We start from the raw sequence: 13884 nt of genomic DNA on the forward strand, positions 1-13884 counted from the left end.
AGTACTTCATAACTTAATGTTTCATGAAAAATTCAAAATCTTCCTATTAACAGTAAGCAGAGCCAATCTTTATACATATACTCAAAAGGTGATTTACAAAACTATAACTTTTATCTCTGTATTTCTATAGACTGGTGGAACTTTTAAGCGAATAGGTCTATTCAGATACCAATAACTATTTTGAATCTATTCAATGTTACACAGTATGGCTTTCAAATGCATTACTAAACTTTTGGAAAAGAAACAGCAATAACTAACATACTGAGCAAGAGCAAAAATTTAAACTGAACAAAATACACTATTCATTTCAAGCAGGCCAAACTAGCCTAACAATCCTCTGACTGTGCACACAGACAAAATATCTATTCAGAGGTTTATGTGCATGTGAAACATGGGAAACTGAATGAGTGCTTAAATCTTTATCAGTGCTACATATAACCCAATAAAGGTGGCATAAAATATCTTAACTGGATTGACTATTCTTTTTTAGGATAATAAAGAGCAAAGATTAGTTGGGCACATTACAAGTACAAATGTTGATGTTATTTATGTCAATAATAACCTAAGACATTCCTGTCATGTTTAGATGTACATAAAAATATGTGCATTACATGAAAGATGGCAGTGACAACAGTTAAAAAGATGCTAAAACAGTTTTCACAGAATAGAAAAATAAAAAGGAATGGTAATTAGAGAAAATGATAGTGTAAAGAAATATATAGGAAACTACTAATATATGGGAAATAGAAAAATGAATAAAAATATAGGTGATATTAATATTGATATTAATATATAGGAAACAATACTAATATATGGGAAATAGAAAAATAAATAAAAATATAAGTGATATTGATAAACATATAAAAATAAATTACAAAGTTGTTTTGAAATTTTTAAGATTGCACAAAGGTCATTAATTCTAGGGCTGAGAATGATGTCATACTGTTATAGTATTTAACAGTGCTATCCAATAAACATCCTTAATTTCTTTCTAAAAGTGGAAAAGATTCACAAATAACAATGAGCAGTTATGTTAAAACTTGGGAAAAGTAAATAACCTTAAACAATATCAAACCTAATGAAGGGCAGTTGCTTGAAACACTAGTTAAATAATGTAACTGTTTTTGTCCTTTTTTAACTTTAGGTGTTTATAAAAACAATATTTCTTTTGTGAAGTAAGAGAGGATTCCATATACTGTAGACCAGCACAGTGCTTCCTTGTACCTAGAAAAGCATGAGACCTGTACAAGTAAAACTTTATACAACCTTCCCTAACAATGGCTAGTGACCAATAAAAGCCAGCCTATTAACCTGAGACACACATAAGATACAAATACAAAAAATACAAAAAAAAGCAATATGCAACAAAATTCACATAATACAAACTTGAAACTCCCTTGAGTTAAAAAACGAGAAAACAGACCTCCATGATGGTCACTGAATATTAAAACTACTGTATATATATATATCAACCAGTCTCTGTATCAAGAAGACCAATGATTGATTTTCAGCCACGACCACTAAATAAATAGTTCTTGAGATTTCCAAGAATATGGAAGCAGATTATTAGTCAAAACACAGGATAAAAAGTAATGAGTAACTAGTATCTAGTAGTTAATAAAAAAAAGTTCTCAATTAACAATCAGACTGAAGTGACCACACAGGTTACCAACCATGACAGTTCATGAGCATCAGAACTATGGGATGAACAAGACAAATACAAAAACTTGTTCACCATTTACCATTCAGATAACTAGACTAGACTGATGTTTCAGGCAAGACTAAGAAAAGAGGATTCTAAAGTATTCTAGAGATGTTTCTCAAGCAAATTAGAATGACCAAATACAAAGTTCACCAAAATAATTATAACAGAAGTAAACAATCTGATTAACAATTACTTTGAAATTCTTTTAAAGCCAGTAGAAAGGTCCAGTGATTTAGTCAACAGAAAAAATAAAGATAAAGAGAATAAAAGCAAATAACTTCATGAAGAAATCACTATTCCAAGAATTACGTGACAAAATAAGTCACTCTCATTTACAGCTGTGATAAGACATATAACTGAATTCCTCGAGGTTCAAGAGAGCGAAGTCAACAAAAAATGTATCAATTACAAACATATATGTGACATTTATAATCACAAGTACAAATGCCATAAATACATTGAGGGCTGTCACTGACAATGAATGTAAATCTCCTGTATATATTTGGTTCCCAGATATATAAAAAGTGTTCTTGACTGAAGCCAACAGGCAAAAAATTCCAGATTAAAATGCTCACAGAAGCATTTAAATGACATAGTCATAAGTACTCACATCAGAAACTCAATGATGAGTAGTGTTGATAAACAAAATAACACTGAAAGTCATATCTGTTTATCTGATCATAACAGCAGCATTTTAAAATTAATTAATATGCAAATTACTATATTATGTGCAAAATTTAATCAAACATCTTTACAATCCATGCATGTGAATGAAATTAACATTATAGTATATAATTTAATGTTTATGTTATCAAAGTTTTAATTCTTTGTTACAACAGAAACATTTGAAATAAATATTTTGCTTACATAGTTTGCTTGTCACATGATCCAAGTTATATAAAAAAATCTCCAATTTAACAGAAACTGACTGTAAACACATAAGCTCACAATGTATGCAACTGTCCAGATGCCTATGTATTTTCACATGTCCTTTTGAGACATACGATATATGCAGTCTTAGAACTGAATCCACTGCAAAAGAGAAATAGATTTTACAGCCTTTTATGGGTGCTATGCCAATCTTCTATACTTTGGAAACAAATTTATGATGTACGAGTAATTAGTTAATACAAGTGTGCAAAGCTGTTATAAAGAGCTCAGTTTACACTCCGCTCCACCAACAGTTAGTATGAAATTGGTGTACAGTTTTTGTTCTGAAGTAGAAGTAACAGCCTGCAGTACCATTGTCTACAGCACTTACAGTGGTTTGTTACCTCAAAATGCTGTAGTTAGAGACAGTTGAACTGTAATTAAATCTAATTTTTATATTTTAGTTGACTATGTATAATTTATGTTTTAAAAATCATATTTGAGTGATTTAATGGTTTTTATAAGCTTAACTTGTTACATGGATTGTGAAAGCTTTACAAACAAGATGGTATCTATAACAGCCATCCTGTTTTGGCAACACATCTGTGGGGAATTTGTCAAAATAACTTCTTCATAAAAGGCCTATTGGTATCAGTTAACATATCAGAATAAATAGAGACAAAGAATTTTAAAGGAGAATTAAAAATAAACTATAAGTGAAAAGATAAAGACGTTAAATTACGAATATGTGAAAAAGATGACTATACTAGTGAATTTCTATAAAGATGTAAAAGGTATGTACACATTTTTGTTAATTTTAAAAACATTTCCCTGCACTCTCTGTTAATGATGATAAATAGAGTTAGTAATACGGTGCATAAAAGAGAAAATAAAGTACAAACATTTACCTTAAAAAAACAACAACTGATATTCATTTATGAGGTTCTAGAGGTTATGCAAATGAAATGTAAAAACTGTAAGGTAAAAAGTATTATTTTTATTCTTTATGTAAAAATTACTTTGCATGTGAACTACTCAGAGTCCAAGGGTAAATAACAACATTAACACTCCTACGAAAAGACGTTTTTAGTCCTGATTTCTCCAAGCCCGTTCCCCTGGCTGTGGTTTCGCTAGATAGTAGATAGGGACAGTGGGAATCTCGTTAATCCATTCATTAATGGATTTAAATGGCAATTTCATTTAAATACAAAATTATTAGCCTAATATTAATAACCTTTCAAGTTGCTCTGGGGCCTATTAGGGCCCACTTTTCGTAGGAGTGTTAAATAATTAATTTTTATTAGAAAAATCCAAAATATATTTACAAAATAAAGCTTTTGCTGAAACTACTTACTTTAATGAAAGTTTGTTATTAAGTTTTAAGCAAATAATTTTATTAACTAGTTTCATTTTTGAAAGGGATTTCATGAGAGTTGCATACTTTTCTTCCTATGAGCATATATCATTCTTCAAGGTTTAATGTCTTCCATAACGTAACTGTTAATTACATATCTATATACATAATGTATGCCTATGTTACATACGTATACAATATTAATGACTATTTTACAGCAACCACATAAAATGTATTTAGTCCAAAAGCAATGTTTACATTACTTGTAATATCTTTTAATATGAACTTAAATAGTAGAGTTTTGTAAAGGTTTACTAACCTGCCTAAGATCAGCAAAGCACATCTGGAGTGCACCTTCTTCAAACCCTCTGACAGGTTCTGAATTAGCAAACACTACTGAAGACAAAAAAGAACTCAGTTTAGTTTATATCCATTAGTGAATAATTATTATCTGTATTTGCTTTGAAGGCCTTAACATAAAATATTTGGATTGCCAACACAATTCAGTTTTATTGAAGCATAAAATACTGTTTCGTTTTTTGTCTTTGATCTGCTTAAACTAGTCTAGAAAGCCAACATCCAAATGCAGTGGAGATTGTGTGAAAAGTTTACCAAAATGTGTGGAATAAGATTGACCTCATCAACTTTTGTAGAAACTTACTACACTGAAAGAAGCATTTTCAGGCAATAATGCATTATTATGGCCATCAGAATTGAACATGATTTACAATGAAATAGTTCCAAGGGCAGCAGGAAACCTGGAAATTGTTATTAAAAGATAAATTAACCCTTAAACAAATAATACTGTGTAAGACTATTAAGTGTTCTTAAAATTTCTTGATTTGCATATATTGTGTTAACCTTATTTCCCCAAATATTAAAAGCTTCAAAAAATAACAACAAAAGCACTTTCAATATTGTCCATAAATCATCCATAAAAAGATCGTAGCATAATGTGTATGCTAAATGACCAATTTCCATCTTCAGTCATTGTCTAATTCAACAGAAATGCCTTTGTTGCAATATATGGAAAATAGTGAAGTAAAGAAACTGTTATTGTATTAAAGTCTATCTTTATGCTGTGCTGTTTGTGTCCCAGGAACCACAGTACTTATATTATACATACATTGCACCTCACTACTATAACAACTGAATAACACAAGCAAAACCAGGTGATTCATCCTCACTGTCAAGCTGATTTCAGAGAAAGTACACTTTACTTAAAAAGATGGGACTAAATATTTGTCCACAGAAAAGCATCCTTTCCTTTTCACTACTGGCTTACATAATACACTATATCTTATTAGTATGATAAAGCTGACTTGAAAGTGTAAAATGTTCAAAGTTCCATCACCTACTTCAATCTTTTTTCACATCATCTACCTTTGTACTAAACTCACTGACTCTTTAATCTTCTGGTATCTTCTAGAAATTTTTCCCTCCATCCAGGATGTTATTTTGGCCTCCAAATTAACAAGTTAGGACTGAGAAATGCCTTGGGTCTCTTTTACAACTGGATGATATATCCATATCAAGGCTTACAATATAAAATTGGATATAAGGTGCCTTGTTAATTTGGAGGCCAAGAAAACATACTGAAGAGAGGAAAAAATTTCTAGATGATACCAATTTTCATGAAAATATAAGTGATTTTCAATAAAATAAGATATTAAGCAGGGCAACAGTGAAAGTTATGTTTCCTATACTGAAAATGTATTTCATATAACTAGTCTCATTTAGTGCTGCCATTTATGTGAAAAAAAAAAGAAAGAAAAACATGCCACAAGCCTTTTTTCCTCCCTTCCTTTGGAAATGACTCATTTTAATGTCTCTCGTGCAAATTATCATGGATAATCCTCCACAAAAGAAAGTGCTATACACTCATTATACATGCGACTTCCTCTATTCAGTTCTATCAAATTACTGTTTTGAGTTTTGGTAGAGAATTGAAGCACTCATTTTGAGTGGAGAGGAAGCACATTTTATGTATAGAAAAACTAACTTCTAATATGGTACATTAGCTGTGCTTACATAATCAGATAGAATCACACACTGAACTGGTGCAAGGGAAGAAAAGAAGCACCCTTTGAAAGAGTACAAAGGACACACCTTATGTCTAAAGAATTAGATATGAAGATATGATGTGGGAGACTACACTACTTCTAAACCAGCCATACTCTTCACCAATCTGGGAAATGTGTTGTATATTCTGGTAGACAAAAACTGAGAAGTAAATCCAATTAGTACTGGGGAAAAATGGAAGTGTCCCCAGACACAAAGTGGCTAGGGCATGATGGACTGTACTTGACAAGTCAACTACATCCAGAATCTATGCTGCTGGAAACTGACACAGATAGAGAGGGTGGGTGTAGAATGAGGATCATACCATCTTCACCTAAAATTAATGAGACCAAAAACGATATCAAACCCCTGACTCCTGAAGAGAGCGAATGTTAAAAATAGAAAATGGTATATCAACTTAGAAAACCTGATGTCCTGGATTGAAAAAATGTGTATGAGAGAGAAATTGACCAGAACCAACCTAAGACAAATAACATCCTCAGAATAAGCTACACAAAAGACAGTTGAAGGGAAAGAACCAGAACAATCCCAAGTTCCTCCACCATGCTGTATCAAGACGATTGTAGGACGTAGGCACCTACTGTTTGTAGGCCCTACCAGCCATATAAGTTAAACCAAAAATTAACTTTTAAGGAAAATTTTCATGGACCTATAGTTTTCATAGGCCCTAGGCACTGTGCCTAATAAATAATTCCGCCCTGCCTCCACAATACAGATAAAGTATAATTGAAGGAGGAAGTCAAACATCCATACTACAATGTGCAAAAACGTGTGTTTTTTCCTTTTTCTCTATATCCAAAATCCAGCCAATGGGAACTGACTTTCATATGAGACCAGGATGATGAAACCAAACCAAACAAGTGAACTGCAATTTGAGGTCTCACTCCTTTGGTCTATATATATGATGTCATCTACACCAGCAGAAAATCACTTCCCTACTCTGCACTGATTGTATTTTTGTAGATATTTTATGCCATTAACCAATTCAGGACAATGCCCCACATTCCACTACCACAGTGACTTGGAATTGAAAATTGATAAGGACACCCAACTCCACTAGAAAAAAAGGGAGTGTGATACATGGTGGAAAGCTTGGAAATATGTCAACGCCTCAGATAGTGAAATAGGTGACCATGAAACTATTTTGTAAAGTAGACCAAGCTGGTTTATTCAATATAAGGCATGGCAGGATAAGCAGCTATCACATTCTGTTTTACTCCTGTAGTCCATGATTGGTACAGTCTGGGATGGGTGTATTTGTGAAGCAATTTTGTTGCAAAGTTCATCCTCAAGCAACCTTGTTGAATACCCCATCTCAACAGTGTGCACTGAATGGCCATGGAATATATTTAGTTGTGTATACATGGCAGAAAAGTGTGGATTTTAAGGTTAAAGAATACTTGATCAAGCAACACTTGCAATGGAGTGTGATCCAAACAGAGAATTACAATGAGAATGGAAATAAGGCCTCTGAAAATGTAGAAAAAGATGAAATATAACTTATCTAGGCTTGTTGTCACATGGAAGTCTAAAGAATAGTAACAGGTGGAAGACAACATCCTGAAGAGGAAGTAGAAAGCCTATGCAAATAATGAGAAAAAAACATATTACACGTAGTCCATATGCTTAAGAATTTCCTCCAACAGACAATGAAGATGAGATGCCAGAGAAAAGGTAAGATGCCTAATTTGATAAGAAGACACCTGGAGCAATGTATGGGAGGATAAAGAAACATAGGAATAAACCAATCAAATCAAAAGTTGAACCCATAAGGTGGAAGGAGAAAAATCACAAACAGAAGATGGTTTCCAAGGGATAAATCGGTGGAAATAGAAATCATGAATGGACGCTTTGCAATATAACAATGAACAGCACATACAGGACACAGAAGGCCAGGAAATGGAAGGAAGGGAAATTGGAGTAACCATATCTAGCAGCCAAGATTTTATGGAGGAAAGAATAATCTGGATAAATAAAATATGTTAAATGATAAAGAGTATATGACACATCAATAGCAAATAAATCAGACTGCCAACATCCATAAGCTAATAGGAGAAAGAACACCCACCAAGGGGAGAAACAATTTCATTATAAAACAAAAAAAGGAGACTGAGAAATTGATTGAAAGACTATGACAGATAGCCAGTCTTCAGTTTTAATGACAACAACAAACAGCTGAAATAGAAACTGTGAGAGAGATGATTTCCAGATTCAATGTTCTGTTGGACAGAAGGTCTTAAACTACCTCTGACAGAAGCTGGCTGTTAATGGGATCCTGAGGAAGAAGAAAAGAAATGGATATCTGTGATAAAAATAGGAAGGTAAAGGAAGCATAAGACATGTCCAAATAATCCACCAATCTGTGGTGAAATATTGCCAACGGGGAAGAAAGTCACACAACTGAGCTCCCATCCAGTTATCACTGGTACTGCTGACATTATGATGATCTACACTGAAGAAAACACTGGAAAGAGGAACAGGTAAAAGCTGGGAATCACTAGAATGGGAAACAGGAATAGAGACTTGTTTTTGATTCCAACTGTGGCAAATGAGCTACCAAAAACGAATGGGTAGAGTGTTGATGCAGATATTCCCAGCATGCAATTCCAAAGTGTCTGGAATACATTTGAAAATATACTAAGAAACAGAGCTACACATGATTCCCTAAGTGGGCAGCAAATAAATCTGACAGAAGGCTGCATTTTGACCCAGTATGTTTCAACAACAGAAAAATTATGTATGCAAGGTGAGAGTAGAGAATGAAAAATGAGTCATCTTGGAAGTAACAAAGGAGAGGCTGACCCTCAAAAACCTCAGGATTTTGGCACAGAGTATCTGAAAGTAAATGTATGGTAGATAAATACCACAAAAGTAAGGATAAGACAGAGGCATGGGTTAAAAGCACTGGAAATCAGGGAGAACTCCCAAATTGGCAAAATAGATTCCAACACCTGTGAGTCTAAAAACGGATAGGCTACTTGATGGTTCGTCAAACAAACTATCCACAGCCCATAGGAAGCAAGACATGCTGGAACTCTCAACCAATTGTGAAGTAAAATGCTTTGTATGAACCCTAATATCCAAAGAAAGTGGGAAAACTAAATAAGGTAAAGAAGAACTAAGAACTATCATACAACAAAAAAGGATGAGGATTGTAGGAAATCATATGAGAAAATCCTGTGGTGGAAAAAGGTTATAACTGACTCACAGAACGATCAGTCTCTCCTTGAATAATTGCAGATAATTCCATTAACAGGGTTGCTTGGACCTCCAGCCAGTTAAAAAGTGCTTGTAGTTAGTGTGAGACCTGAAGTGTACACACTAATATCGAAATTCATGGTAAATGTCAAACAAATTGTTTGACAGATAGAGGCAAACATGCAAAAAATAAAAATACTGATTAGAAAATAAACTGTAAACAAAAGTGGCAGCTGTATAACCAGAAATGATTAAGAACCAGCTTTGGAAATATAACTTCTAAAGTTACAAGGATGAAACACACAAGAGCAAGATTTGAAATGTATAAATACATGTACTGCCAAACAAGAAGTAATAATCTGGTAGAATTGAATAAAGGGAATTACACACTTAAGAAAGTGTATGGCACTCTCACTGGTGGAGGTTTGTCCCATGATGATTTACATGATACACACACTGGAGTGAGTCTTGTGGCATGGATAAGAAATGTTTTTCATACAGATGGCAGCACTGAACAAGAATACCTAATCATGAGAGTGAAGGTAACATACCATATTGAAATATTTCTTTGATGCATAATTTACTTTTCCATAATTACTGAATAACTGCATTTTCAGGATCTTATTTTATCAATGATGAGGATATTTAAGTTATCAATTTAATATAATAAACATTACTATAACTATATAAATCCACAATCCAGGATGGCTCTGCAGTAAAAGTAAATTTTGTCAAGGAAAAAACTATAAATTACATTACTGTTGTTCTGAACTCCAATTTGAATGTATCTTTACTCATAATGCCTACTAGACCATATGAGTATCTTTCCATTAATTTTTCTAGAATTGTCATGTTTGGTTTAAATGGAATTATGCTATAGAAATTTCAACTATCATGACCAATAAATATTAAATTATTATTTAAAAATGAAATTATAATTGTCTAATTTATTTTTACTGGTGTCACAAGGATTTAAAATAGACTTGGTAATTTATGGAAAACAAAATGTATATTATCTATATGTAGCCACAGTTTCCTATAAAATCTTGAAGCAGAACAATGTAACTGGAAAGCTTCCAAATTTCCAGAGTAAAGACATTTCACACTAAGAAATAACCCTTTAAAAGTGATGAGTGAGAAATTAACAAAATTTTTAATTCTGTTTGCATTCTACCACACAGTTTCTCCCAAAGAATATTGATCCACCCCAAACACTGGTAGACAATTGCAAGTTTACACTGATGAAATGAAATGGCAGTTCACAGTGATAAGGTGTGAAAGCAGTATCTTAAACAAATCATTCTATACTTGAAAAATACTGATATGTCAGAACCTCAATCATAATTATGAATACAGTATCTAAAATTGTTAGAATAATGACAGCTTAAAATAATTTTGTATTTAATTTCGAAAATAGATGTAACCTTTTCATATAAATCCTTTGTTTTATATGAAGTTGGGAACTCCCCATATATTATAGAATGATATATCCACACTGACTACAGTTTCATTCAGACAAAAGTTGGCAGGTGCTGATATAATCTTGTTTTATACATCTACTTTAACTGGCTTTTTTTGATAAAACCTAAGTTTAAGTTGGTAATATCAGATATAGGAAAATACTGGTCAACAGAACATCACATTTTAGCACATTTTTATAAAACTATAAATGCAGTGTGTTAAACAGAAATACTATTTCTAACATAACTGTTTCCTGTAAATGACATATACTTTATACACAGTCTCTTGCAAATTTCTTCCTTTCCTACAAATTATGCAATGATTGTGGATCTTATGAATCTTTTATCTGGGAAATATAGAATGTGAACAACACACTATTAAAACCTTACATTCACACTGAATAAGATCAAGATTAAACTGCTGCAGTGCACCCATAGACACATGTTTCACATCCTCCTCCATGAGGAATTCCACAAGGGATGTGCAATGTATTTACAAGATGACATACATGCTGTTTGAGCCACTTTGTCCTGTAAAAACAAAATACAAAAATTAATTAAGTTTCTTTTATGCAAAACACAGGTTTGGCATTACTAAAATTAGCCAGCTCAATGAAGTCTTACTGTACCTTGTAAGCAAGTTTACTGGTCATTAATGGTATCTACCCACTTTCTGTTTTGAGTATAACGTACCTCTTGACTATATGACTTGTATTTTGTGCGCATTTATTTTAATTCTCCACTTACTGCAGTTAAAATTCTATATTGTTTAGTAGTGGCTATTTGTTGCTGTTATTGGTTTTTTCGGCACTCTTCCAGATTGCAACATCAACTGTGAATTGTAAGAGAAAAGTGTGGTTTGGGTCTTTCAGAGGCTTGTTTTTAAGTTAAGTATTTTACCTGCCAGACGAGTTGTTTAAACTATTTTCACAACAATAATTGTGATTGTTTAGCAAGTATTATTGTGAAACAACAATATCTTATTTTGTAATAAAAAATAACGTAAACATTAGATGTTTTTTCAATTTTTGAATTTGTATATTTTAAATTCAAATCAAAGCTGTTTAAAAATGGAATTGTGGTTTCTGTAGCCTCATCATAAATTTTACACCTTTTAGTTTCTGTACTTTATCAGCTTTTAGCGTTTAATCCGTAACTCCGTAACTTTTATGATATATTGTTTGTGGTGTATCTTTGTTGCCTCTAAGCATTATAAAAACACGCGCTTACAATATTTATAATATTAACAATGAATCTTAGCAACACAGATAATTAGGAGACATTTTGTAAAACGTTCAAGTTACTACTGCAAGCAAACTTTAAGATATAGAGACGATGAAGTTCGTTTTGAAAACATTGATTTTTTATAGCATTATATGCTGTAATAATCGCAATGCCTGGACACATAAAACTTAAACCTGAAAGTATTATACTTGGCGCCCCACAGGTGATTCCGTGTGCCCCTGACAGATATAGGATCAAAAGTTATACCTTTGATGTTTTCAAGTATTATTGGTTTGGCCCATACGGTGGAATAGCAACAGATGATGATAAAATTCGGGTAAACAAAGCCACGGGTGATTTAATGATTTATAAATTTAGTTTTTCTGATACCGGTGTTTAAAAGTGCGTTATTGAATACTCAAGAAACTGGGAGATAAAATCACACAATCCAATTTTCATCACTCATTTCTTGGAAGGTAAATGCTTATAAAAATCGATTTTGGTAGTGTTTAGAAGTTAAAAAAACAAAAAACTTTAAACTATGAATCGGATTCCATCCATTTTTACTACAATTTATGTAAAGTGTTATAAATTCGATATATATTTAATGATTGTACATTAATTTTCCAAAATCCATGAAATCACCTTTCCAGCTACCAACAGACAGCTCACCGCCATTGTTTCCGCGTTTAGCCTGAGGTGTTAAAATGTTGAAAATCAAACTTGTCTGCAGATATAAATTTATCATTACGAAATAATTTTTGGTTTATTATTACTATATACAATAACTAAATACATACATAGATATGAATAAATTTAATCAATAGCATTACACAATTAATGAAATTAGATATTCCGTAAAGTCAGAAAACGAGATAACCTTATGTTAGAAATTAGAAAGGTTTTGTTGTTTTCTTTACAAGTCATAGAACAAATAATTTTAAAAAATCAAAAGTGTTGAATGATTTCTTTAATCGTCTGTGAAAATATTGAAATTACAAAATGCTACAGTGTTATATCAGAAAAATGTTTCTTTTGTTACAAACACACAGCCAAGTTCTGGTATTCAGAGACATTGTTTAGCCACTTTTCACATCTAAGCGATGAAACAATACATTCTTGTCATTTGAAATAAGACAGTTTGAAGAGCTTATTTGATTAACTATATCTGTTACTGAGCATATCTTTAGTTCTGATCTGGGTAGACATCTTCATTTGTTGGAAGTTAATATTAAACACGTCACATATTAATGAAAAAGACAAACTTACAGAATAAATACAGCACTGCGTGTTGTTTACTCGCCATTCCGTAAACCAGAAAAACACATTATTTCGTAAATAATTTTAATTTTTTTGGTTTATGTTCTTTCTCACGCTTCACTTTATTTTCCGACCAGTCATGTTATATATATTTTTAATTACGATTGTTTGTTTGTTTGTTTTTGAATTCCGCGCAAAACTACACGAGGGCTATCTTCGCTAGCCGTCCCTAATTTAGCAGTGTAAGACTAGAGGGAAGGCAGCTAGTCATCACCACCCACCGCCAACTCTTGGGCTACTCTTTTACCAACGAATAGTGGGATTGACCGTCACATTATAATGCCCCCACGGCTGAAAGGGCGAGCATGTTTGGTGTGATGGGGATTCGAACCTGCGACCCTCAGATTACGAGTCGAATGCCTTAACAAATCTGACCATGCCGGGCCTTTAATTACCAAAATTTGCGTTTTTCATATAGCAAAGCTACAAAGGGATAACCACTGTATCTACCGAGGGGAAATTGAACCCTTAACTTTAGCATTGTAAATCCTTATTTATTATTAATTATGAAAATGCATTGAGTTGAAACCTCCTGTGACTTACGATACAATAGATAACGAGCAAGATAAGCCATCAACTATATTTGTTAGATATTGTTTATACCTTACAGGATTTCCAATGTATGAGCTTTCACGAAGAAAAGTAGTTAATAATTTGTTATGAGCCTAAAG

The 13884-nt window shown here is 32.6% G+C and overlaps 1 protein-coding gene across 8 annotated transcripts in view; it reads right to left on the reverse strand.

Annotated features, from left to right (window-relative positions):
- Window positions 1-12601, reverse strand: part of LOC143229076 (exocyst complex component 6-like) — an 18325-nt gene extending 5724 nt beyond the window's left edge. For 2 of the 8 annotated variants that reach the window (XM_076460853.1, XM_076460858.1), the window contains exons 1-3: window positions 12539-12601; window positions 11060-11200; window positions 4249-4322 (exon numbers count right to left, since the gene is read on the reverse strand). In XM_076460853.1, coding sequence (XP_076316968.1) covers window positions 4249-4322; window positions 11060-11132 — 147 coding nt within the window. In that variant the 5' untranslated portion in view covers window positions 11133-11200; window positions 12539-12601. Of the gene's footprint in view, window positions 1-84; window positions 1225-2572; window positions 2738-4248; window positions 4326-11059; window positions 11201-12510 lie in introns of those variants that run through there. The other 6 variants (XM_076460851.1, XM_076460857.1, XR_013015636.1 and 3 more) reach the window with 5 other exon arrangements.
- Window positions 12602-13884: the final 1283 nt, after the last annotated feature.

Source organism: Tachypleus tridentatus, chromosome 10, assembly GCF_004210375.1.
Source record: "Tachypleus tridentatus isolate NWPU-2018 chromosome 10, ASM421037v1, whole genome shotgun sequence".
Taxonomy (NCBI): Eukaryota; Metazoa; Arthropoda; class Merostomata; order Xiphosura; family Limulidae; genus Tachypleus; species Tachypleus tridentatus.